At 47.3% G+C, this 25,507-nt stretch overlaps 3 protein-coding genes across 10 annotated transcripts in view; 2 read left to right on the top strand and 1 right to left on the bottom strand.

Annotated features, from left to right (window-relative positions):
* Positions 1-18,203, top strand: part of LOC140421843 (uncharacterized) — a 56,884-nt gene extending 38,681 nt beyond the window's left edge. For 3 of the 4 annotated variants that reach the window (XR_011947120.1, XR_011947117.1, XR_011947121.1), the window contains one exon: positions 6,333-7,553. The gene's annotated coding sequence lies outside the window, so the exon portion shown is untranslated. Of the gene's footprint in view, positions 1-6,332; positions 7,554-17,765 lie in introns of those variants that run through there. The other variant, XR_011947119.1, reaches the window with a different exon arrangement.
* The window catches only part of LOC140421833 (uncharacterized), a 51,969-nt gene continuing 33,164 nt past the window's right edge, over positions 6,703-25,507 (bottom strand). For 3 of the 5 annotated variants that reach the window (XM_072506802.1, XM_072506803.1, XM_072506804.1), the window contains one exon: positions 6,703-12,265. In XM_072506802.1, the coding sequence (XP_072362903.1) occupies positions 10,862-11,812 (951 nt within the window). In that variant the 5' untranslated portion in view covers positions 11,813-12,265 and the 3' untranslated portion in view covers positions 6,703-10,861. Of the gene's footprint in view, positions 12,266-13,153; positions 13,739-15,587; positions 16,398-25,507 lie in introns of those variants that run through there. The other 2 variants (XM_072506800.1, XM_072506801.1) reach the window with 2 other exon arrangements.
* The window catches only part of LOC140421368 (uncharacterized), a 55,074-nt gene continuing 53,860 nt past the window's right edge, over positions 24,294-25,507 (top strand). The window contains exon 1 of the mRNA XM_072506033.1: positions 24,294-24,377. Within this exon, the coding sequence (XP_072362134.1) occupies positions 24,294-24,377 (84 nt within the window). The remainder of the gene's footprint in view (positions 24,378-25,507) is intronic.

The raw sequence follows: 25,507 nt of genomic DNA, 5'->3' as shown, positions 1-25,507 counted from the left end.
TACGGACTTCCGGGTGCGGCGATGACCAGCTGAGTCGCACGTTTCGGCATCTCCCGGTGAAACGGACTTTTGGGCTCTTGATAGGAGCCCCAACGGCAATTTTGACGGCTAAAAACACTGTGCGGTAAACCAGAAGGGAATCCCCCCTGGATACGGATGAAAAAAGGAGGAGAAAGTGGCCGGATTGCAGTGGATCCTTTAGAACAGCGGCAAGGAAGGCAAGCAAAAACCAAGATGGCGTCGGAAGGTGGCAGTTTAACATGGGGCCCTGAACAACAAGAGTTCTTGAAATGCTGTGTGGAAGAGCTCAAAAAGGAAATGAAGAAAGAGCTGTTGGCCCCGATACTACAGGCGATCGAAGGGCTAAAGGAGGAACAAAAGGCCCAGGAGCGGGAGCTTCGGGTCGTGAAGGCAAAGGCAGCCGAGAATGAGGACGACATACAGGGCCTGGTGGTGAAGACGGAGACGCATGAGGCACATCAGAAACGATGTGTGGAAAGGTTGGAGTCACTGGAGAACATCGCAAGGAGGAACAACCTGAGGATTCTTGGTCTTCCTGAAGGTGCGGAGGGAGCGGACGTCGGGGCATATGTGAGCACGATGCTGCACTCGTTAATGGGAGCGGAGGCCCCGGCGGGTCCGTTGGAGGTGGAGGGAGCATACCGAGTGATGGCGCGAGGACCGAGAGCAGGAGAAATTCCCAGAGCCATAGTGGTGAGATTCCTCCATTTTAAGGATAGAGAAATGGTCCTTAGATGGGCAAAGAAAACTCGGAGCAGTAAATGGGAGAACGCGGTGATCCGCGTTTATCAAGACTGGAGTGCGGAGGTGGCGAGAAGGAGGGCGAGCTTTAATCGGGCCAAGGCGGTGCTTCATAAAAAGAAGATAAAATTTGGAATGCTGCAACCGGCAAGACTGTGGGTCACATATCGAGGGAGGCACCACTACTTTGAGACGGCGGATGAAGCGTGGACTTTTATTGTGGAAGAAAAACTGGAATGAGCGGGCTATTAAAAAGAACGTTTGAACAAAGTGGTGGGGCGAATGTGGGGGGCTAAAAAGGGGGGAAAGAGGAGTTTTATGTACTAATCCTGCGATGTGATAACTTTTCTCTCTTCCACAGGTGGTGATGGGGGGGAGGAGGGGAGGTGGAGGAGATGGGGCGTTGGCCATTGGGGGCGGGGCCAAGGGAGAATCGCGGGCTTGGTTCCCGCGCTATGATAATCATGGCGGGAATAGAGAAGCAGGAAGGAGGGGGCGTCGCACGGTGCGAGCCGAGGTCACGGGGGGAAGCCGAGGTCGGCCAGAGTTTGCTGACTTCTGGGAGCAACATGGGGGGAGTAATTACGCTAGCGGGGGATCTAGCGGGGGGGGGTAGGAGGGGGGAATTACTGGGTTGCTGCTGCTGGGGAGAGGGGGGAGCTGGTATGGGAGGGGATGGGCGGGGGGGCACCGCCTGGGGGAGATACAGCTGCGTGGGAACCGGGTGAGGAGCTGGAAAAAGGGGATGGCTAATCGACAAGGTGGGGGGGGTAGGAAGCCCCCCAACCCGGCTGATCACGTGGAACGTGAGAGGGCTCAACGGGCCGATAAAGAGGGCACGGGTACTGGCACACCTTAAGAAACTTAAGGCAGATGTGGTTATGTTACAGGAAACGCACCTGAAACTGATAGACCAGGTTAGGCTACGCAAAGGATGGGTGGGGCAGGTGTTCCATTCGGGGCTAGATGCGAAAAACAGGGGGGTGGCTATATTAGTGGGGAAGTGGGTAATGTTCGAGGCAAAGACTATAGTGGCGGATAACGGGGGCAGATACGTGATGGTGAGTGGCAAACTACAGGGGGAGACGGTGGTTTTGGTAAACGTATATGCCCCGAACTGGGATGATGCCAATTTTATGAGGCGGATGCTAGGACGCATTCCGGACCTAGAGATGGGAAAGCTGAGAATGGGGGGAGATTTTAATACGGTGTTGGAACCAGGGCTGGATAGGTCGAAGTCCAGGACTGGAAGGAGGCCGGCAGCAGCCAAGGTACTTAAAGATTTTATGGAGCAGATGGGAGGTGTAGACCCGTGGAGATTTAGCAGACCTAGGAGTAAGGAGTTCTCGTTTTTCTCCTATGTCCATAAAGTCTACTCGCGAATAGACTTTTTGTCTATGTTCTATGTTCTATGAATAGACTTTTTTGTGCTGGGAAGGGCGTTGATCCCGAAGGTGAGGGGAACGGAGTATACGGCTATAGCCATTTCGGATCACGCTCCACACTGGGTAGACTTGGAGATAGGGGAGGAAACAGGAGGGCGCCCACCCTGGAGAATGGACATGGGACTAATGGCAGATGAGGGGGTGTGTCTAAGGGTGAGGGGGTGCATTGAAAAGTACTTGGAACTCAATGATAATGGGGAGGTCCAGGTGGGAGTGGTCTGGGAGGCGTTGAAGGCGGTGGTTAGAGGGGAGCTGATATCAATAAGGGCACATAAAGGGAAGCAGGAGAGTAAGGAACGGGAGCGGTTGCTGCAAGAACTTTTGAGGGTGGACAGACAATATGCGGAAGCACCGGAGGAGGGACTGTACAGGGAAAGGCAAAGGCTACATGTAGAATTTGACTTGCTGACTACGGGCACTGCAGAGGCACAATGGAGGAAGGCACAGGGTGTACAGTACGAATATGGGGAGAAGGCGAGCAGGTTGCTGGCACACCAATTGAGGAAAAGGGGAGCAGCGAGGGAAATAGGGGGAGTGAGGGATGAGGAAGGAGAGATGGAGCGGGGAGCGGAGAGAGTGAATGGAGTGTTCAAGACATTTTATAAAAAATTATATGAAGCTCAACCCCCGGATGGGAGGGAGAGAATGATGGGCTTCTTGGATCGGCTGGAATTTCCCAAGGTGGAAGAGCAGGAAAGGGTGGGACTGGGAGCACAGATCGAGGTAGAAGAAGTGGTGAAAGGAATTAGGAGCATGCAGGCGGGAAAGGCCCCGGGACCGGATGGATTCCCAGTCGAATTCTATAGAAAATATGTGGACTTGCTCGCCCCGGTATTGACGAGGACCTTTAATGAGGCAAAGGAAAGGGGACAACTGCCCCCGACTATGTCTGAAGCAACGATATCGCTTCTCTTAAAGAAGGAAAAGGACCCGCTACAATGCGGGTCCTATAGACCTATTTCCCTCATAAATGTAGATGCCAAGATCCTGGCCAAGGTAATGGCAATGAGAATAGAGAAATGTGTCCCAGGGGTGGTCCACGAGGACCAAACTGGGTTTGTGAAGGGGAGACAGCTGAACACGAATATACGGAGGCTGTTAGGGGTAATGATGATGGCCCCACCAGAGGGGGAAACGGAGATAGTAGTGGCGATGGATGCCGAGAAAGCATTTGAGAGTGGAGTGGGATTATTTGTGGGAGGTGTTGAGGAGATTTGGTTTTGGAGAGGGGTATGTTAGATGGGTGCAGCTGTTGTATAGGGCCCCGATGGCGAGCGTGGTCACGAATGGACGGGGATCTGCATATTTTCGGCTCCATAGAGGGACAAGGCAGGGATGCCCTCTGTCCCCATTATTGTTTGCACTGGCGATTGAGCCCCTGGCGATAGCGTTGAGGGGTTCCAAGAAGTGGAGGGGAGTACTTAGAGGAGGAGAAGAACACCGGGTATCTTTGTATGCGGACGATTTGCTACTATACGTGGCAGACCCGGCGGAGGGGATGCCAGAAATAATGCGGATACTTGGGGAGTTTGGGGATTTTTCAGGGTATAAATTGAACATGGGGAAAAGTGAGTTGTTTGTGGTGCATCCAGGGGAGCAGAGTAGAGAAATAGAGGACCTACCGTTGAGGAAGGTAACAAGGGACTTTCGTTACCTGGGGATCCAGATAGCCAAGAATTGGGGCACATTGCCTAGGTTAAATTTAACGCGGTTGGTGGAACAAATGGAGGAGGATTTCAAGAGATGGGATATGGTAACCCTGTCACTGGCAGGGAGGGTGCAGGCGGTTAAGATGGTGGTCCTCCCGAGATTCCTCTTTGTGTTTCAGTGCCTCCCGGTGGTGATCACGAAGGCTTTTTTAAAAAGGATTGAAAAGAGCATCATGGGTTTTGTGTGGGCCGGGAAGACCCCCGAGAGTGAGGAAGGGATTCTTACAGCGTAGCAGGGATGGGGGGGGGGGGGGGGGGGGGCGCTGGCACTACCGAGCCTAAGTGAGTATTATTGGGCCGCTAATATTTCAATGGTGAGTAAGTGGATGGGAGAGGAGGAGGGAGCGGTGTGGAAGAGATTGGAGAGGGCGTCCTGTAGGGGGACTAGCCTACAGGCTATGGTGACAGCCCCATTGCCGTTCTCACCGAGGAACTACACCACAAGCCCGGTGGTGGTGGCTACACTGAAGATTTGGGGACAGTGGAGACGGCATAGGGGAAAGACTGGAGCCTTGGGGGGGTCCCCGATAAGAAACAACCATAGGTTTGCCCCGGGGGGAATGGATGGGGGATATGGAATGTGGCAAAGAGCAGGAATAACGCAACTGAAAGATCTATTTGTGGATGGGAAGTTCGCTAGTCTGGGAGCGCTGACCGAGAAATATGGGTTGCCCCAAGGGAATGCATTCAGGTATATGCAACTGAGGGCTTTTGCGAGGCAACAGGTGAGGGAATTCCCGCAGCTCCCGACACAAGAGGTGCAGGACAGAGTGATCTCAAAGACATGGGTGGGGGATGGTAAGGTGTCAGATATATATAGGGAAATGAGGGACGAAGGGGAGACTATGGTAGATGAAATAAAAGGGAAATGGGAAGAAGAGCTGGGGGAGGAGATCGAGGAGGGGCTGTGGGCAGATGCCCTAAGCAGGGTAAACTCGTCGTCCTCGTGTGCCAGGCTAAGCCTGATTCAGTTTAAGGTATTACACAGGGCGCATATGACTGGAGCACGGCTCAGTAATTTTTTTGGGGTGGAGGATAGGTGTGCGAGGTGCTCGAGAAGCCCAAGGAATCATACCCATATGTTTTGATCATGCCCGACACTACAGGGGTTTTGGATGGTGGTGACAAAGGTGCTTTCAAAAGTAGTGGGGGTCCGGGTCGAACCAAGCTGGGGGTTGGCTATATTTGGGGTTGCACAAGAGCCAGGAGTGCAGGAGGCGAGAGGGGCCGATGTTTTGGCCTTTGCGTCCCTAGTAGCCCGGCGCAGGATATTGTTAATGTGGAAAGAAGCCAAGCCCCCAGGGGTGGAGACCTGGATAAATGACATGGCAGGGTTTATAAAGCTAGAGCGGATTAAGTTCGTTTTAAGGGGGTCGGCTCAAGGGTTCACCAGGCGGTGGCAACCGTTCGTCGAATACCTCGCAGAAAGATAGATGGAATGGAAAAAAGAAGGCAGCAGCAGCAGCCCAGGATCGGGGGGGGGGGGGGGGGGGGAGGAGGAACCAGAAGGACTCTCAGGGTTGTTAATATATACTGTATAATATGTATAGGTCGTTGCTACAGATAATTATATTTTGGACTGTTAAATTATATTTTTGGAGAGTGTTACTTGTGATAAGGCAGTTGCCAATTAGGGTTAGTTTTCATTTTTGTTATTTATTATTTATTCTTTTTTTTTTTTTTGTTTCTTTGTTTATAAAATAGGTCATTGTTATTTGTGTTGTTATAATGTTGTGTAAAGGATGCACAATGTACTGTGTTGGTTGACCAAAAATTTTCAATAAAATATTTATTTTAAAAAAAACGACGCCTCCCAGCCCATACCGGCTACGGATGAGCTACCAAAACCCAGACAACACTTTAACTCCCCCAGGGGACCATAAATTCCCCATTCCGTTGCCCTGACCACCCCCACCACCATAGCCACCTCAATCCCAAACATACAAGACACAAACTGCAACCCCTCTCAAACCAGCCCCTCCCAACCATCCCCATTAAAATGCTATCAATTCAATTTAATCAAGTCTCAGTCCAGGGACCTGAGGACAAAACTCACATCCAATATTCCTCGTCCCAGCACTGAGGGAGTGCTGCACTGTCAGAGGGTCAGCACTGAGGAAGTGCTGCACTGTCAGAGGGTCAGCACTGAGAGAGTGCTGCACTGTCAGAGGGTCAGCACTGAGGAAGTGCTGCACTGTCAGAGGGTCAGCACTGAGGGAGTGCTGCACTGTCAGAGGGTCAGCACTGAGGAAGTGCTGCACTGTCAGAGGGTCAGCACTGAGGGAGTGCTGCACTGTCAGAGGGTCAGCACTGAGGGAGTGCTGCCCTGTCAGCGGGTCAGCACTGAGGGGGTGCTGCACTGTTGGTGTTTCCTTCATTCAAAATGTTCAACTGAAGTCCTGTCTATTCCTCTCAGGTCCTGTAAAAGTTCCCGTGGCCACTATTGTGAAGAATAATTCGGGAGTTATCCAGGTGTCGACAAATATTTATCCCTCAATCAACGTCACCAAAATCCGATCATCTGCTCATTGTCACATTGCTGTATGTGGGATCTTGCTGTGTATACATTTGCTGCTGCATTTCCCATAACAGTGACGGCACTTCAGAAGCCCTTTGGGATATGTTGTGGTTATGAAAGGCACTACGGAAGTGCATGTTTTAAATTGAAGATTTGTGTTATCTGATCCTTCATTGATTTCAGCCACTCCCAACTTACCATTTAATAAATTTGCTTTGTTTCGGACGAGAATTTTAACCAATTAAAGAAAAGGCAGAATTCTGGACAGTAAATGTAAAAAGGAGTTTATTGAAAGAAAAGGTTTACTAAATGACTTGACGACATTGACGCTTACACCTTCATGCAGGTGATCAGTCTTTAGAAGCGTAACCCTCCCTGGCTCCTTCTTTGACAGTAATTTCCTTGGAACTCAGCCTCGGGAGTCTCACTACTTTGCCAGCAAGGAAGTCCTTCGGAACATCGACTTTTATCCCCAAAGTGACCATTACCTCATGTCAGCGTTGGGCCTGTGGTAACATGACCATTGGTCAATTGGGCTCTAGTTTAATTCAATTGGATCTTTAATTACAGACACCACCTTCTCTCATTACCTTTGACAGGAATACAATTGAACTGTTTCATACTATCCCTTTACCGGATTCTGTACAATTCCTTATTCATACAGTTTCAAATGTTGAGGCTAATCAGAGTGGGAAGGTCCCTCTTGCCGGTACATTTATCCTCATTGCACATTCTTTATATACAGAGCAATGAAGCTTTTACATTTTTACAACAAATAAAATTCAAGACATTTACTATAACTACTGATTCATTATTGTTTCATTAATTGTAGCTTAATTAAAGGATCACTACGTATTTCTCATCTGTTACAGACTCATATCTAATTGATACAGTAATATTTAATTAATACATTTGATTGATACAAGATACACTTTATCTACTGAGTAGTACGACACTCTGTATGCTTCACCCGGTGTCTGTGTCTATGTATTTACATTGTGTATTTATCGTATGTCCTGTTTTTTCATGTATGGAACGAGCTGTCTGGACTGTACACGGAACAATACTTTTCACTGTACCTCGGTACACGTGACAATAAATCAAATCCATTCAAAGAGACAGTTTCTTACTCGTCTTCAAATTGAACAATGAGCCGCCTTAAAAATTATTCATTCATGGGAGGTGGGCATCACTGGCTGGGCAGCATTTACTGCTCATTCCAATTGCCCTTGAACTGCGTGTCTTGTGAGGCTATTTCAGAGGGCACGTACAAATCAACCACAACATTGCTGTGGATCTGGAGTCACGTGTAGGCCAGGCCACGTAAGGAGAGCAGATTTCCTGAAGGACATTCGTGAACCAGACGGCTTTTTACACTAGACTTTTAATTTGAGACTTTTATTCAATTTCAATATCTGTCGTAACCTGGGTCTCTGGATTACGAGCTCAGTAACAATACCATTATGCCACTGCCTAGCCCACATAGGCTTGGCAGAATATGATGTCTTACAACTTCTCAAAATTATAAAGTAATTTATTTTTTCAAACAAATTCTGATAGCTCTGCAGTTTCTGGAAACATTTTGGGCGATGGTGTTATTTTTTGAAATAAAGATCTAGTCTTTACAATATAATTACTCAATACACCAATTCATTAATGATAATCAACGTTCCTACTGAACAATCATTAATTTAATTATCGTTTTTTGCTACGAAGTCAATACATAGTTAATATAGTAAAGATACAGAAGGTGAAATGGCTGCAAGAAGCCACATGTTAGAGGTATAAAAGGGCTTCCTTGACCTTGTTACTAATGACAATGAATGCACTATGAAAATAGCAATTTTAGAACTAAATGTGAGCACACATGCGCACTTACAGCTTCCTACATTACAACAGTGAATATGTTTCAAAAGTACTCCATTGGCTTTAAGACACTTTAGGGGGTCCAGTGTTAGTGAGAGGTTTTATAGAAATGTACATTTGTTCTAATTGTCCACAAACTCGGATATATTACACTCGATTTCCTTACCAAAATCATTGATAAAGATTGAGTCTTAATTTTGTGTAATAACGTTGTTTACACCACTTTGAATACTCTGTGAAACCCCAGACACACCATATGCACAATTATGTTGTTGTGACTTGGAATGCAGTTTATAAATGGTGCTGAAATCTCATTGGACTGTAACTTCCAAAAGGGAATTTGATGTATTCTTTAAAAAAAAAGGTGGAACAATGAGATTAAATGGATCACCAAATAGACTCCTCTGTGCTCTCGGAGCCTTGTGTACATGTAAAATGAGTGGTAACAACCTGGAACCTACTGCCTACGAGGGTGGGAGATGCAGAAATGAGGGAAGGATTTCAACATGAAATTGAATGGGCACTGAAATAAACCTACAGGGATTCGGGGACAGAACGGGGCAATGGACAGACCGGCTTCCTCCACAATAGGGGACAAAGAAATGGCTGACAATAAATACATAATTTGGTTCTGTTTTCACAAATGAGGGCACAAATCAGATACGAGAAATGTTGGGGAACGCAGGATTTAGTGAGAGGGAGGAACTGAAAGAGATCAATATTAGCAGAGAAATAGTGTTGGGGAAATTGATGGGATTGAAGGCTGATAAATCCCCAGGGCCTGATAATCTGCATCCCAAAGTACTTAAGGAGGTGGCTCTAGAAATAGTGGCTGCATTGGTGGTCATCTTCCAGGATTCTATAGACTCTGGAACAGTTCCTGCAGATTGGAGGGTGACTTACGTAACTCCACGATTTAAAAAGCGAGATAGAGAGAAAACAGGGAATTATAGACTAGTAAGCCTGACACAGCAAAATTACAGAATCCATTATCAAAGATTTTATAGCAAAGCAGTTTGAAACTAGTGGCAGGATCGGACAGAATCAGCATGGAATTATGAAGGGGAAATCATGCTTGACAAATCTACTGGAATTCTTCAAGGGTGTAACTGGTAGAGTTGATGAGGGGGAGCCAGTGGATGAGGTATATTTGGATTTTCAGATGGCTTTTGACAAAGTCCTGCATCAGAGATTAGCGTGTACAATTAAAGCACATGGGATTAGGGGTAGTGTGTTGAGATAGGTAGAAAATTGGTTGGCAGACAGGAAACAAAGAGTAGGAATTAATGGGTCTTTTTCAAATTGGCAGGCAGTGACTAGTGGGGTACCGCAGGGATCGGTGCTCGGGCCCCAGATATTCACAAGATATATTAATGATTTACAAAAAAATTTAAAGCACCCAATTATTTTTTTCCAATTAAGGTGCAATTTAGCGTGGCCAATTCACTTCCCCTGCACATCTTTGGGTTATGGGGGTGAGACTCACGCAGAAACGGGGAGAACTTGTCTCCACACAGACAGTGACACGGATTGAACCCTAGTCCTCAGCTCTGTGAGGCAGCAGTGCTAACCACTGCACACCTAATATATTAACGATTTAGATGAGGGAACAACATGCAATATCTCCAAATTTGCAGATGCCAGCAAGTTGCATGGGTGGGTCAGCTGTGAGGAGGATGCAGAGATCCTTCAGTGTGATTTGCTCAAGTTGGGTGAGTGGACAAATGAACGGCAGATACAGTATAATTTGGAGAAATGCGAGGTTATTCACTTTCGTAGCAAAAACAAGGAGACAGACTATTAGCTGAATGGCCATAAATTAAGAGGGGAATGTGCAATGAGACTTTGGTATCCTCGTACACCGGTCACTGAAGGTAAGCATGCAGTACAGCAGGCGGTAAAGAAGGCAAATGATATGCTAGCCTTCATTGCGAGCGGATTCGAGTACATGAGCAGGGATATCTTGCTGCAATTATACAGGGCTTTGGCGAGGCCACATCTAGAATAGTGTGTGCAGTTTTGGTCTCCTTATCTGAGGAAGGATGTTCTTGCTCTAGAGGGAGTGCAGAGAAGGTTTACCAGATTGATTCCTGGGATGGTGGGACTGACATATGAGAGATTGAATCAGTTAGGATTCTATTCGCTGGAGTTCAGAAGAATGGGGGATCTCATAGAAACCTATAATATTCTAACAGGACTTGACAGGGTAGATGCAGGAAAGATATTCCCGATGGTGGGAGTATACAGAGATCGCAGTCTGAGGTTACGGGGTAGACCATTTAGACAGAGATGAGGAGTAATTTCTTCAACCAGAAAGTGGTGAGCCTGTGGGATTTGTTACCACATGAAATAGTTGAGGCCAATACATTATTTGTTTTCAAGAAGCAGTTAGATATAGCACTGAGGGCGAAGGGGATCAAAGGATATGGAGAGGAAAGCGGGATTAGTCTATGGAGTTGGATGATAAGCCATGATCTGAATGAATGGCAGAGCAGGCGCGAAGGGCTGAATGGTCTCTTCCTGCTCCTATTTTCTATGTTTCTATGTAATCCCTTCCCACACTAAGAGCAGTTGAATGACCTCTCCCCAGTGTGAACTCGCTGGTGTGTCTGCAGACTGGATAACTGTGTGAATCCATTCCCACAAAGGGAGCAGATAAATGGTTTCTCCCCAGTGTGAACTCGCTCGTGTTTCAGCAGGTTGGACGAATTAACAAATCCCTTCCCACACTGAGAGCAGGTGAATGGCCTCTCCCCAGAGTGAACTCGCTGGTGTGTCCGCAGGTTGGACGGATTACTGAATCCCTTCCCACACTGAGAGCAGGTGAATGGCTTCTCCCCAGTGTGAACCCGCTGGTGTTTCTGCAGACTGGATAACTGTGTGAATCCATTCCCACAGATGGAGCAGTTAAATGGTTTCTCCCCAGTGTGAACTCGCTGGTGTGTCCGCAGGTTGGACGAATTAATGAATCCCTTCCCACACTGAGAGCAGGTGAATGGCCTCTCCTTGGTGTGAACTCGCTGGTGTGACAGCAGGGTGGATAACTGTGTGAATCCATTCCCACAGAGGGAGCAAGTGAATGGCCTCTCCCCAGTGTGAACTCGCTGGTGTCTCTGCAGGGTGGCTGAATCACTGAATGCCTTCCCACACTGAGAGCAGGTGAATGGCCTCTCCCCAGTGTGAACTCGCTGGTGTGTCTGGAGGGTGGATAACTGTGCGAATCCATTCCCACAGAGGGAGCAGGTGAATGGTTTCTCGCCAGTATGAACTCGCTGGTGTCTCTGCAGGGTGGCTGAATCACTGAATGCCTTCCCACACTGAGAACAGGTGAATGGCCTCTCCCCAGTGTGAACTCGCTCGTGTGCCTGCAGGGTGGATAACCGAGTGAAACACTTCTCACAGTGAGAGCAGGTGAACGGCCTCTCCCCAGTGTGAATGCGTCGATGAGTCTCCAGCTCAGATGGAAATCCGTATCCCTTCCCACAGTCCCCACATTTCCACGGTTTCTCCATGTTTTGGGATCCTCGTGTCCCTCGAGAAGGGACAATCAGTCGAAGCCTTGTCTACACACAGAAAATGTGTACTGTCTCTCCTGACTGGGAATGGTGCGATGTTTTTTCAGGCTGTGTAATAGTTGAAGCTCTTTCCACAGTCAGTTCATTAGAACTCTCTCACTCGAGTGTGTGTTGTGTGGGTCTCGGTGCTTTTCCAGTCACACTGATGTTTCCACAGTCAGTTCACTGGAACACTCTCACTCAGGTGTGTGTTGTGTGGGTCTCGGTGCTTTTCCAGTCACACTCACGTTTAAAATCTTTTGAAGCCGACAGATCGGACAAACATTTCTCCTTCTCGCCGATGATATTCAGAGCACGATGATATTCAGATCAGAAGGAATTGTTTGAGTTTGTCATGAGTTTGATGTGATGTTTGAGACTGCTGTCTGCAATTCCTCCTCTTCCAATATCCTTTAAAAATAATTTATACAAATAATCATTGTTGGTACAGGACAGAAATTCGGAGCAGACAATTCTAGTTTCTATGGAACATTATTTCCTCTCTTTTGTTCAAGCTTCTTGGTTAGAACATGAGTCTGCACCGACCCACTTAAGCCCTCACTTCTCGCTATCCCCAGAACTCAATAACCCCTCCTACCCCTTTTGGACACTAAGGGAAATTTAGCATGACCAATCCACCTAACCTGCACGTCTTTGGACTGTGGGAGGAAACCCACGCAGACACGGGGAGAACGTGCAGACTCCGCGCAGACAGTGACCCAGCGGGGAATCGAACCTGGGACCCTGGCACTGTGAAGCCACAGTGCTATCCACTTGTGTTACCGTGCTGCCCGTTGCTGTGGAATAAAGGAGGCAAGAGCTCTGCTTCTCCACAAACACCTTTATTTCTTTGATCCCACTTCACACACAAATCTCTATGAACAAATAGTGCCACCTGTAACCCCTTTATGTATCAGTGGCTTCTACTGGATAATTGACATCAAATTAGTATTTAATTGGAAAGTCCATTCCTAACATCTTGTTCTCCAAAGTCTGTAAATCTCCATCGCACACAATCTCCCTCCATTCTCACTCTGCTGTATCTAATATTCACCCTCCCAATTCTCCTGATGGTGCCGATTCATGTTGATTGACGGATCCAAGCTCAGCTCACTGCTTCCTGACCAGATCACAGAGATTAGAATAGGAGCAAGAGTAGGCCATTCGGCCCACTGAGTCTGCTCAAATATTCAATGAGATCCTTGACCGATCTACCTCAGCACCATTTTCCCACACAATCCCCATATCCCTCGATATCTTCAATATCTAGAAACCTGTCAATATTTGTCTTGAACATACCTGATGACTGAGGCTGTATATTCCTCTGGGGTAGAGAATTCCAAAGCTTCACCACATCCTCGAGTGAAGAAATCCCTCATCTCAGTTTTCTCTCTATTTTCCTACCTGTTCCCCATAACCCTTAATCCATTTTCAATAAAATATCTGTCAAACTTGTGCTTCAATATATTCAATGACCCCCAGATACAACTGGTCCCTGTGGAAGAGAAATCCAAAGACTAACAACCCTCTGAGGGAAGCGATGACTGGAAATCTATAACGGAGTTACAGTCTTATATTACAAGGCGAGAAATAATAATACGTTTACTTTATTACAGAACGGTAAATAATATATCTAATCTGTACCATGTAACAACACGAGCCATATCTCTGTCCATTATTAATTTACTGTCCCCTGAAATGTCAGCCATCTCCTGGGGAACCCACCCCTTTAATTGTGAACATCAGGAAAGAGACAATCGGGCAGCACGGTGGCGCAGTGGTTAGCATTGCTGCCTCATGGCGCCGAGGTCTCAGGTTCGATCTCGGTTCTGGGTCACTGTCCGTGTGGAGTTGGCACATTCTCCCCGTGTTTGCGTGGGTTTCACCCCCACAACCCAAAAGTGCAGGGTAGGTGGATTGGCCATGCTAAATTGCCCACTAATTGTAAAAAAATGAATTGGGCACTCTAAATTTATATTTAAAAAAAGAAACAAGACAATCCTTTTTTGAAATAAATTTCGAGTGACCAATTTTCTTTTCTCCAATTAATGTGTAATTTAGCTTGGCCAATCCACCTACCCTGCACATCTTTGGGTTGTGGATGTGAGACGTACGCAAACACGGGAAGAATGTGCAAACTCCACACGGACAGTGACCCAGGGCTGTGATCAAACACGGGTCCTTGGCACCGTGAGGCAGCAGTGCTAACCATGGTGTGGGCAGAGACCATTCTTTTTGTCAGACAAATAAATGCGTCAACCTGTTAAGGCGATGGGTGGGAGGAGTTGGAAACACTTTGTGGAGCCGCGAACCTACATGAAAATATTTCCCCCCCCAATTAATGTGGTTCAAGTTTCGGCTCAAATCATCAATGAGGACTCTGATCTCTGGCAAGGAAACCCTGGCAGGTGGGCGGGGAGGATTCACAAACACCCGCTGGAGGCCCCAAACCCCCAATAAGACCCATTGGTTTTATTGTCAGTCTGCAGACAGGAGCTGGAGAACTGAACCCAGGCAGAGGAGAGGGAGGGAGAAAACTGGGAGTGGAGGAATGAAATGGTGCAGATGGTGAGATGGGTTTGGATTTCAGCCCCAGGAGGAGGGAGTGTGTGTGGGACGGGGAAAAATGTTCCAGAGAAACAAGAATTGTCTGTTCAGAATTTCTATCCTGGATTGACAGTGATGGCATTTGTTTATTTTTAATTTAAAAAAATTTAGCGAGGCCAATTCACCGACCCTTCACATCTTTTTGGATTGTGGCGGTGAGTCCCACACAGACACAGGGAGAATGTGCAAACTCCTTACGGACAGTGACCCAGGGCCGGGATCAAACCCGGATCCTTGACTAACGACTGAGCCACCGTGCCTGCCCCTAGTGATGACTTTTATAAACTTCTTTTTCAGGATATTACAAGGGGAGGATTTACAGATGGAAACACAAATCAAACTTCACATCAAGATTTAACAGTCACTCCATTCATTAGGATTTGAATATCATTGGCCTGTGAATGTGGAAGAAATGTTTGTCTGTTCTGTCTGTAGGAAAAGATTTTCTTCTGAAAAAAATAATTTTAGAGTACCCAATTTATTTTTCCAATTAAGGGGCAATTTTAGCATGGCCAATCCACCTACCCTGAACATCTTTTGGTTGTGGAGGTGAGACCCATCAGACACGGGAAGAATGTGCAAACTCCACACAGTGACCCGGGGATGGCATCGATCCCACATCCTCAGCGCCATAGGCAACAGTGCTAACCACTGCACCACCCTGCCACCCAAAGGGTTGTGTTTTTCTGACATGGGTCTCCATGTGATTGAACAGAGCCACACATGGGGCAGACATCTGTTTAGTTCGTGGGATCCCCATGGAGCAGAATTTGCTTGTTTCTTTCCTTCTCTTGCTACTCTGATCAACAATTAGATATTTGGGTCTGTGAAAACCGGGGCAATGGGAGGTCAAGTACCCAGGACAAAGGCTAATGCAGTTTGCTGGCCAGGTTGTCTCCATTCTGAGCAATGTGGAATAAGCTTCTCCCAATAATTGAAAATATTGCTCCCAACAAACATGGCGGCCGCACATGCGCTCTACTGCTCATTGTCCCGAGTAAAGATGGCGGTCGTTCTGAACCGATCACTGGACCCTCTCGGTCCCGCTCCGTGAAATGGGGGAACTAGGAAGTAGTATTTCCGGGTATGGGCTTGCACAACATGTTTAAAAAACTTTTACACCCACCAGCCAGACCTATCGCTCCCTGCGTTGCACAATATTCCTCTTATTCATTGTGGATCCGAGATAAAATCATCTCTCCATCGCCATTACCCGCACTGCGCATGCTTCATTCGAAGTCCCACCCGCCCTCATTCAGTCCGATTGGTTGGAGGATCATCCACTCCCTCTCGGTCCTCCAGTCCCGCCCCCTCTTCCTATTGAGCCGGAGCTGCCGTCAATCACTCCCCGCGCATTGTGATGTAGGCCTGCGCAGTGCGGCTCATGTCCAGGAATAGAGGGGGCTCGCTCCCTACGCATGCGCCCAGTCCCACACTTCGTCCACCCGGGCCTGTGTCGGGGAAAAGCCCGAGCAGCTTTCACCAGTTCAGCTTCGGAATCGGGGGTTGGACGGGGTTTTTATTAAGCCGCCCGACACATGCGCCGGCTCCATCCCTCCCTCATGATTTACCCGGCGGTATCAGATCGACTGAGAATTTCCAAACAACCGGATCTACACCACGCACTGCGCATACTCCAACTCGTCGTGTCCGGGGAGTGATTGACGGCAGCTCCGGGCCAATTGGAATAGGGGGCGGGAGTGGAGGACCGAGCGGGAACGGCTGGTCCTCCAACCAATCAGAGTGAACGAGGGGCGGGGCTGGACGCGGATCTCCCTCATTGGCTGAAACTCGGCATCATTTTGAAAACTGATTTGTCTCAACTCCAGAAGAAAACTGGACCTTTCTGTTTGTGGCTTTAAACAGATTCTTCATGTTGTTGCAGGAAAGTGGGGTCTGTGGAATGTTAGGTTTTACACAGCACACCGTCAGCCTGCGGTTTCACGCTGGGTAAAGAATCTGCAAACAAGGCAAGAGAATAAACAATTAATGGTAGGACCCTAGAGGATCAGAGGGACCTTGGTAGGCATATCCATAGGTCCCTGAAGACAGGAGGACAGGTAGATAGGGGGATTAAAAAGGAATATGGAATACTTGCCTTTATTAACTGAGGCATAGAATATAGGAGCAGGGAAGTTATAATGGAGCTGTAAAACATGCTGGTTAGACCACAGCTGGAGTAGTGTGCGCAGTTCTGGAAGGAAGTGATTGCACTTGAGAGGATGCAGAGTAGATTCACCAGGATGGCCTGGGCTGCAGTATTTCAGCTAACAAGAGAGACTGGATCGGCTGGGATTGTTTTCCTTGGAGCAGAGATGGTTGAGCGGGTCCTGATTGAGGTATATAAAATTATTCAGTGAATTAGTGGTGAATAGATGGGGTGAATAGGAAGGAACCTTTCCCCTGAGTGGAAGAGTCAATAACCAATGGGCATAGGAGGAAACTTTGCCCTTACCGGAGGGGTCAATAAGCAGGGGCATAGATTTCAGGTAATGGCAGGAGGTTTATAGGAGATGCGAAGAAACACGTTTTCACCCAGAGGGTGGTGGGAATCTGGAACTCACTGCCTGAAAGTGTGGTAGAGAATATAAACTTCACAACATTTAAGAAGTATTTAGATGAGCATTTGAAATGTCATTGCATGGAAGGCTATGGACTAAGTGCTGGAAAATGGGATTAGAGTGAATAGGTGCTTGATGGCTGGAGGAGACACGATGGGTTAAAGCGCCTCTTTCACTCCTGGAAAAACTCTCTGACACTAATCGTACCATTCAAATCAATGGAATTCTCAGCAACCACATTGGGGAGGAAGGTTGCTTACACCTAATGATAAGCAGCACACGCACAAGCAGCAAAACACATAACTTTGGTCAGACAAGGTTTTCCCATTTGAAATCCATATTGACTATTCATTGTTATGTTTATCTTTTCCAGATTTTAAAAATTCCCTCCTTTACTCAGGATTCAATTATTTACCAATGTGAAGCTAATTGTTTCATAATTTCCTGGGCATGTTCTGTCCACCATTTAAAATATAGGAATTACATTACTGAGCTGCCAATCTTTTAGAACTGAGCATTTTTAATGAATTATTAAATATGAGCAGTAATGTCTCTCCCCTAGAATCTTTAAAAAAACGTGGATGTAATCCATTCAGATCAGGGGCTTTATCCCCTTGGAGTTTGATTAGTGTAATCAATAATCACCTCATCATTCAATGTCCTGTTGACCTGTTCTATCTCCTTGGGAAACAATGATGCCAAGTAATTATTTAATATTTCTGTTATTTCTCTATCTTTCCTAGTGGTATTATCCTATCTGAACCTTAATGCTCCTGAATGCTTCACAGCGCCAGGGTCCCAGGTTCGATTCCCGGCTTGGGTCACTGTCTGTGCGGAGTCTGCACGTTCTCCCTGTGTCTGTGTGGGTTTCCTCCGGATGCTTCGATTTCCTTCCACAAGTCCCGAAAGACATGCTGTTGGCAATTTGGACATTCTGAATTCTCTCTCAGTGTACCCGAACAGGCCCCAAAATGTGGCGACGAGGGGCATTTCACAGTAACTTCATTGCCGTGTTAATGTAAGCCTCTATGTGACAATAAAGATTATTATTTACTTTCCTCTGAACATTAACTGGCTGGAGTTTAATCTTCCAAGATATATGTTGGTTTTTGTGAAGGCAGGGTCCCTTTTGAAATCATCATCTGTGATCTTATCCTTCAATTTAAGAACTCCCAAAGAAACTGGTGAACAATAAAATTATGAATTTTTACTTCAGTCCTAAATTGTTTTTGTAAAAAAACTCTACAATTCAGTGTCTGAACGCTTCCTCTGATTAACATCTCCAATTAGAAAATGCTGATTAATCCTCACTGACTGACACATTCTTCACAGTGACACCTCCATTATGAAAGTAATTATCAATTAAATTAAAGCAGGTCAATATTTTGCAAGAACATCAATAAAAAAAAAATAATAATCTTTATTGTCATAAGTAGGCTTACATTAACACTGCAATGAAGTTACTGTGAAAATCTCCTAGTCGCCACACTCCAGCACCTGTTCACGTGAATGTTCAATTCACCTAACAAGCACCTCTTTCGGGGAAAACGTGCAGATTCTACACAGGCAGTGACCCAAGCGGGAATTGAATCCGGGACCCTGGTGCTGTGAAGCAACAGTGCTAACCACTGTGCTACCATGCCGCCCTAATGATGCTGTTTGATGCGCACGTTGTCATGATAGTGACTGATTGGCAGCAAACTCTTGCCAGTCATTATGGTCAATGCTTATTACATAAGTGGGGAGTGAACAGGAGTCGAGTAAATTCAGAGACCGAGAAGGCAGCACGCAGTTATTAGCCTTGGCCAGAACATCAGCTTTTTCAGCATTGTTTCTCCAGAGCTATTAAATCTCGATTGTCTCACAGGAAAGAAATACAGGTTGAGGTGCTGTTGGAGATCCTGGTGCATCCTCAGCCACCAATAGTAATTATATATAAAATAGAGAACTTGAAATACATGAAGCTTGGTGATATGATCAATAAGTTTGCAGATGGAAAATTGTTGGTGTGATAACTGGCGAGAAGAAAAGCCTTAAATTACAGGATGAAACAGATGGGCTGGTCATGTGGGCAGAACAGTGGCAAATGGAATTTAACCAGAAAAGTGGTAGCTCTTGTACAGAATCAGTACAGATACGATGTCATAGAATTTTTTTTTTCATAGAATTTACAGTGCAGGAGGCCATTCGGCCCATCAAGTCTGCACCAGCTCTTGGAAAGAGCACCCTACCCAAGGTCAACACCTCCACCCTATCCCCATAACCCAACCCAACACTAAGGGCAATTTATCATGGCCAATCCACCTAACCTGCACATCTTTGGACTGTGGGAGGAAACCGGAGCACCCGGAGGAAACCCACGCACACACGGGGAGGATGTGCAGACTCCGCACAGACAGTGACCCAAGCCGGAATCGAACCTGGGACCCTGGAGCTGTGAAGCAATTGTGCTATCCACAATGCTACCGTGTGCCGAGTGACTTCCATCTGTGCTGGATCATTTCAGAAAACACTCAACATTCAGTATCACGAGCAAGATGGAAGAATGACTGATTCTGGAATTGAACCCAACAAGAGTTTGTATCTTCTGGGGAGGAGAGAGGAAGGGCCCATTGGGAAAAAAAAACCTTAAGTTCTGCATTGTTCCACGGGAGAGCAGCATTTAATCATTTTGAGAAATGGAGATCAGCGGAATACCCATTGACAATAATTTTTCTGATTATTTTTAGAAATTGGTAACCAAGTTATTTTGTATTGACTGCAGTTTCATTGGTGCGGTGATTACCCAACATTCCCTGCGGCTGTGAATGTGCCCGATTCACTCCACAGGAGCCCACTGCGCAGACGCAATGCTGGGCTGTATCAGAGCATGCGCAGTGTCACTTGCTCGGACGTCTGCGAGTGCGGGAACGGCTGTTTCGGGCGGAGAGACTCGGTGAGGCGGAGGGAGGAATGGAGCCGGGAGGGGAGGGAGTGAAGGCTTCACAAACACCCCCTGCTGGTCACAAGGCCGGAATAAGACTCTGAAAAATCCGCGTTTGTAGCTGCGGAGCGCAGATCTACGTCCGCCATCTTTGTTGAGCGGAGTGGCTGAGGGGCCATCTTGATGACGTCACGGGCAATGTTTCAGGATCCCGGGGACCAGGAGAGAAAATCATTGTCTCGATGATTGACAGGCCCCTCCAGAGGGGGGAGGTGCTACCGACGTGTGTGGCAATCCGAAGAACAGAAGAATAATAACATCAGAATTAGCAGCAGGGACAGGCCATGCTGCCGACTGACTCACCATTCAATAAAGGCATGGCAGATCCAAATTACATTTTCCTGCCTTCTCCCAAAAACCTTTGACTCACTCGTCGATAAAAAAATACTAACTTAGCTTTGAGTATATTCAGTGACCCAGCGCCACTACTCTCTGGGAAAGAGAATTCCACAAACTCAGCTTTGACAAAGAGTCATCCAAACTCAAAACGTTAGGTTCCTTTTCTCTCACAGATACTGTCAGACCTGCTGAGATTGTCCAGTATTTTCTGTTTTTGTTTCAGATTCCAGCATCTGCAGTAATTTGCTTTTATCCACAGACTGATGACCCACTTGAGAGAAGACATTTCTCCTTATCTCAGTGTCAAATTGGAGAACTCTTATCTTTAAACTGTCCCCCTTAGTTCTTGAATCCCCATGTGGGAATCTATTCTTTCAGCAAAACCCCTCAGAATCTTAGATGTTTCAATAAGATCACCTCTCATTCTTCTAAACTCCATCGGGTTCAGACCAAACAGGCTCAATCTTGCTCCATTAAACAAACTCTCCCATCCCAGGAATCAGACGAATGAAACTTCACTGAACTGCCTCCAAAGCAAGTATAACCCGCATTAAATAATCCTGGGACATGAGCACTGCTGTCTCACGGCACCGAGGTCCCAGGTTCGATCCTGGCTCTGGGTCACTGTCCGTGTGGAGTTTGCACAGTCTCCCCGTGTTTGCGTGGGTTTCACCCCCACAACCCAAAGATGTGCAGGGTAGGTGGATTGGCCACGCTAAATTGCCCCTTCACTGTAAAAAATGAATTGGGTACTCTAACTTTTTTTTAAAAAGTAATCCTGGGACTGGCAACAAGGGGGGAGAATGGAACGTCTACCCTGGACTCTCTCTCTGTTGCTGCTGCAGTTGCTCAGTTTGCTGCCCGTTTTCAGTGCTGGTTGCTGCTGAGCTGTCTGGAGGAAGGAGAGGGGAGAGAAGGAAGAAGAGAAGGACAACAACAATGAGGCAACTTCAACAACAAGGTGGGAGTAAAGCCCTTTGGACTGCTTGTTGCTGGCCCCCTCCCGGGTTGAGGGCCCGACCCAGTCTTTCCAACTGACAACATCTGCCTTCAGCAAGGATAAAACCTTCCTTATTCTATCCACTGTGCTTGTCCCGGGACAGGGGGTTCGAATGGCCAGTGTGTTTGCTGAGCCCCCTCCCGGACTGAAGACCCCACACACCAGCACGTAGGAGGTGGATTCCATTGGGTGGTCGTTCCAGGGTGGGAGCACGGACTGTGTTTTTGCTGAGTCCTACTAGGGCCGAAGACCTTGCGAACCAGCGCCATCTCCCTCCTTGTGAACCTGCTTCTGGGCCTGGCCAAGCACGTCAGTTATAGGTCCAGGCAGTGGGCGACCTAGGGGGTCATCCGACCAGACTGTTTGCCCCTTTTCCGTGGCTACATTCGCAGCTGGGTGTCCCTAGAAAGGGAGCTACAGTGTCCATGGGCACCATCAAAGCCTTCCATGCCCGGTGGGCACCGCAGGGGTTGGGGTGCTTTATTGACCCCTTTAAATGCACTCTCATTAGATGTTTTTAAGTTCCTGCTGATCTCTGTTATGTTCGGGCAGTGCCCCTAACTGGAGCGGCCCTTTTTGCTTTGTCCCTAAGTTTGTTTCCTTTGTTTTATTTTGTTGGTGGACCTCAAAAGAGTGGCCAATCCACCTAGCCTGCACATCTTTGGGTTGTGGGGGTGAGACCCACGGAAACACGGGGAGAATGTGCAAACTCCTCATGGCAGTGACCCGGGGCCGGGATTGAACCTGGGTCCTCAGCACCGTGAGGCAGTAGTGCTAACCACTGCCACCGTGCCACCCTTTGTCATGATGTTTCCATTCCTATTTTATCACACACCTCCCAGTGACACTCATTGCAACACAGAAACTTCAAAATATCATTGCTACCTTGCATCTTGCCCTATTATTGTCTAATGATAACAGTAACAGAGTAAAAACACCAGAATTGGAATATCAGATAGGTTATTGTCTAATAACAATAGTCATGATGTGGAGATGCCGGCGTTGAATTGGGATTGGACAAGGCAACTGTCCTGGCTTGAGACAATTCACACCTCTTTAACCTGGGGTTACCCCTCCCTCTGGATCTGTAAAGACTTAATTACCTGCAAATGCTCGCATTCTAAGCATCTTTGAATCTGTCTAATGTTTCTGGAACATACCTCTTCATTCACCTGAGGAAGGAGCAGTGCTCTGAAAGCTAGTGTTTGAAACAAACCTGTTGGACTTTAATCTGGTGTTGTAAGACTTCTTACAAGAATAACAATGGCAGAGTAACGTACACCAGAATTGGAATAACAGGCAGGTTATTGTCTAATCATGACAGAGTTACGGGGGTGGCTCGGTAGTTCGCACTGTCGCCTCAAGCACCAGATACCTGGGTTCGATTCTGACCTTGGGTCACTGTCTGTGTGGACTTTGCACATTCTTCCCGTGGCTGCGAAGATTTCCTCCCACAGTCCAAAGATGTGCAGGTTCGGTGGATTGGCTGTGCTAAAGTATCCCTGGGTGGGATTACGGGGTTACTGTGGGGGATTGGTCACGGTAGGATGATCTTTCAGAGGGTCGGTGCAGACTCGATGGGCCAAATGGCCTCCTTCAGCACTGTAGGGATTCTATAATTCTATAAAGGCTCGCTCCGCAAGGAGCACAGACCGCCGGAAAGAGTCACATCCGGGCCTGGTAGAGGAGAGAGGTGCTCTCAATCATGGAACTGTGGAAACCCACTCAACCGGCAAGGGGCCATTGGTAAACTGGGCGGTCCAACAACGCAACAGAGCAAACAATAGTAAACCAACCTGGTCTTACAACACTAAAACAATTCAACAACAGTACAGTCATACAACAATAACCAGTATCATGTCGAAAACACCCACTAAACACAAGAAACCACCCAGAAAGGTGTGTAATCACCCCCTGTTACCCAAGGGGTTCTCAGTCAAAACTTGTAACAACCGTGCTAAGCCGCTTGCCAGAAAGCAGCTAGTCCATTCCCCGCTCACTCACCCACCCCCCCTCCACCCCGCCCGGCAGTCGACACACCGGAGGAAAGGCTCCGTCTCGCTAGGAGCACAGACCACCGGAGAGAGCCAGATCCGGGTACGGCAGAGAGAGGGTCCCCCCCTTCATGGACCCCGCCCAAAGGCACAGGACCATTCGGAGGCAGAGCAGTTTAACATTAGTTTAACATTATAAACAACAGTATTAAAGAACATTCCAAGGAAAAGGAAAAATGAATTGTATGTCCTAGACTCGAAAATAAAACAAAATCCATCACAAAAGCTCAGTATCAGTACACCATAAAATCCAAAAACGTTCATCAAATTACACATTCCATGTCGTGACCTTCGGCCCAAGAGGCTTAGCCGAAACTCACAAAAAGCAACATGTCCTCAAAGTCCTCCAATGGCAGCGGGCAGGGTCGCTCCAAAGTAGGCAACAGTCAGTAAAAGGCTGGAAAGTCCCAGAGTCTATCCCAGCCGTCCAAGGGGTGTCCAAGGGGGTCAAACCCCCAGAAACTCCAGGAACAGCAGCAACCTACCCCGGGCTGCAGGCGGCGGGTCGTCAGTCAGAATTCCAACCCTGGCCCCAATCCGACCTGCCGCTTCCAGCAGAATATCCAGCTGCCCTCCTCCCTCCATTCCGCAAACTCCAACCGCCGATGGCAGGCTTTGAAGCTCAATGCAGCGTCTCTGCAGCTCGACCGCCATCTTGAAGTGCGACAGTGAGACTCTTACTGTTCTTGTTGGACAACCAGCGAGTCAGCCTGAGCCTGTGGCAGCTCTCACCATCTGGAACCGTCACAATGCCCGTGTGATTGACGGCAGCTCCGGGCCAATAAGAAAAGGAGGGACGGGACTGCAGGACCCACCGAGACCGGCTGGTCATCCAACCAATCGGAGTAAACGAGGGGCGGGGCCCGCTGTGATTGAAGCATGCGCAGTGTGGGTAATGGCGATTGAGAAGGACTGTGTCTTTAGATCCGAAATTGGTAATAGGCGTTTCACAATGTGGAAGAAGCGAGAGATCGCGGGGGTAAGCGCAAACGTTGTGTAAAACTGTGGAATCGCAAACCTCGGAAAGTTTACGGGACCCAGCTGCAGATCCTCATATTCAGCTCGAGTTAACAGCCGTCATCTTTATTGGATGTGCATCAGGGCGCATGCGCGTTTGTCATCTTTGTCGGGGTGATGTTTCAATGAGTGGGAGGAGCTTGTTCCCCATTTTTCAGAATGTGGAGATGCCGCGTTGGAGTGGGCTGGGCTCAGTAAGAAGTCTGACAACAACAGGTTGAAGTCCAATAGCTTTGTTTGGAATCACTACCTTTCAGAGCATAGCTCCTTCAGTGAAGAGGTAGGTTACACAATGGCAGCCAATGATGGTACGTTGAATGTGAGTCTTTGCAAGTAATTAAATCTTTAGAGGTCCAGACAGTGCAACTGGAGAGAGGGATAATCGCAGGTTGAAAGAGGTGTGAATTGTCTGAAGCCAGGACAGTTGGTAGGATTTCATAAGCCCAGGCCAGATGTTGGGGGGTTAAAAGTAGTGTCAATCAACATGAATTGGGAGGGTGAATATTAGATACAGCAGAGTGAGAATGGAGGGAGATTGTGTGGGATGGAGATTTACAGCTTTGGAGAACGAGAGAGGAAATAATGTTCCATAGGAACTAGAATTGTCAGTTCTGAATTCCTGACCGTATTAACAATAATGACTTTTGTAAATTGATTTAAAGGATATTGGAAGAGGAGGAATTATAGATAGAAATCTCAAACATCACGTCTTGATGTGACAAACTTGCTCGATTCCTTCTGATCTGAATATCATCGGGCTCTGAAAATCATCGGCGAGAAGGAGAAATGTTTGTCTGATCTGTCGGCTTCAAAAGATTTTAAAAGTGAGTGTGACTGGAAAAGCACTGAGACCCACACAACACACACCCGAGTGAAAGTGTTCCAGTGAAATGACTGTGGAAAGAGCTTAAACCAGTTACACAGCCTAGAAAAACATCATATCATGCACAGTGACGAGAGACAGCGCACATATTCTGTGTGTAGACAATGTTTCAACTGATTGTCCAATCTGGAGAGACACGAGGGGACCCAAAACATGGAGAAACCGTGGAAACTGTGGGGCTGGATACAGAGTCCCATCTAAGCTGGAGA

Source organism: Scyliorhinus torazame, chromosome 5, assembly GCF_047496885.1.
Source record: "Scyliorhinus torazame isolate Kashiwa2021f chromosome 5, sScyTor2.1, whole genome shotgun sequence".
Taxonomy (NCBI): domain Eukaryota; kingdom Metazoa; phylum Chordata; class Chondrichthyes; order Carcharhiniformes; family Scyliorhinidae; genus Scyliorhinus; species Scyliorhinus torazame.
This window is presented reverse-complemented; position numbering and strand designations above follow the sequence as displayed.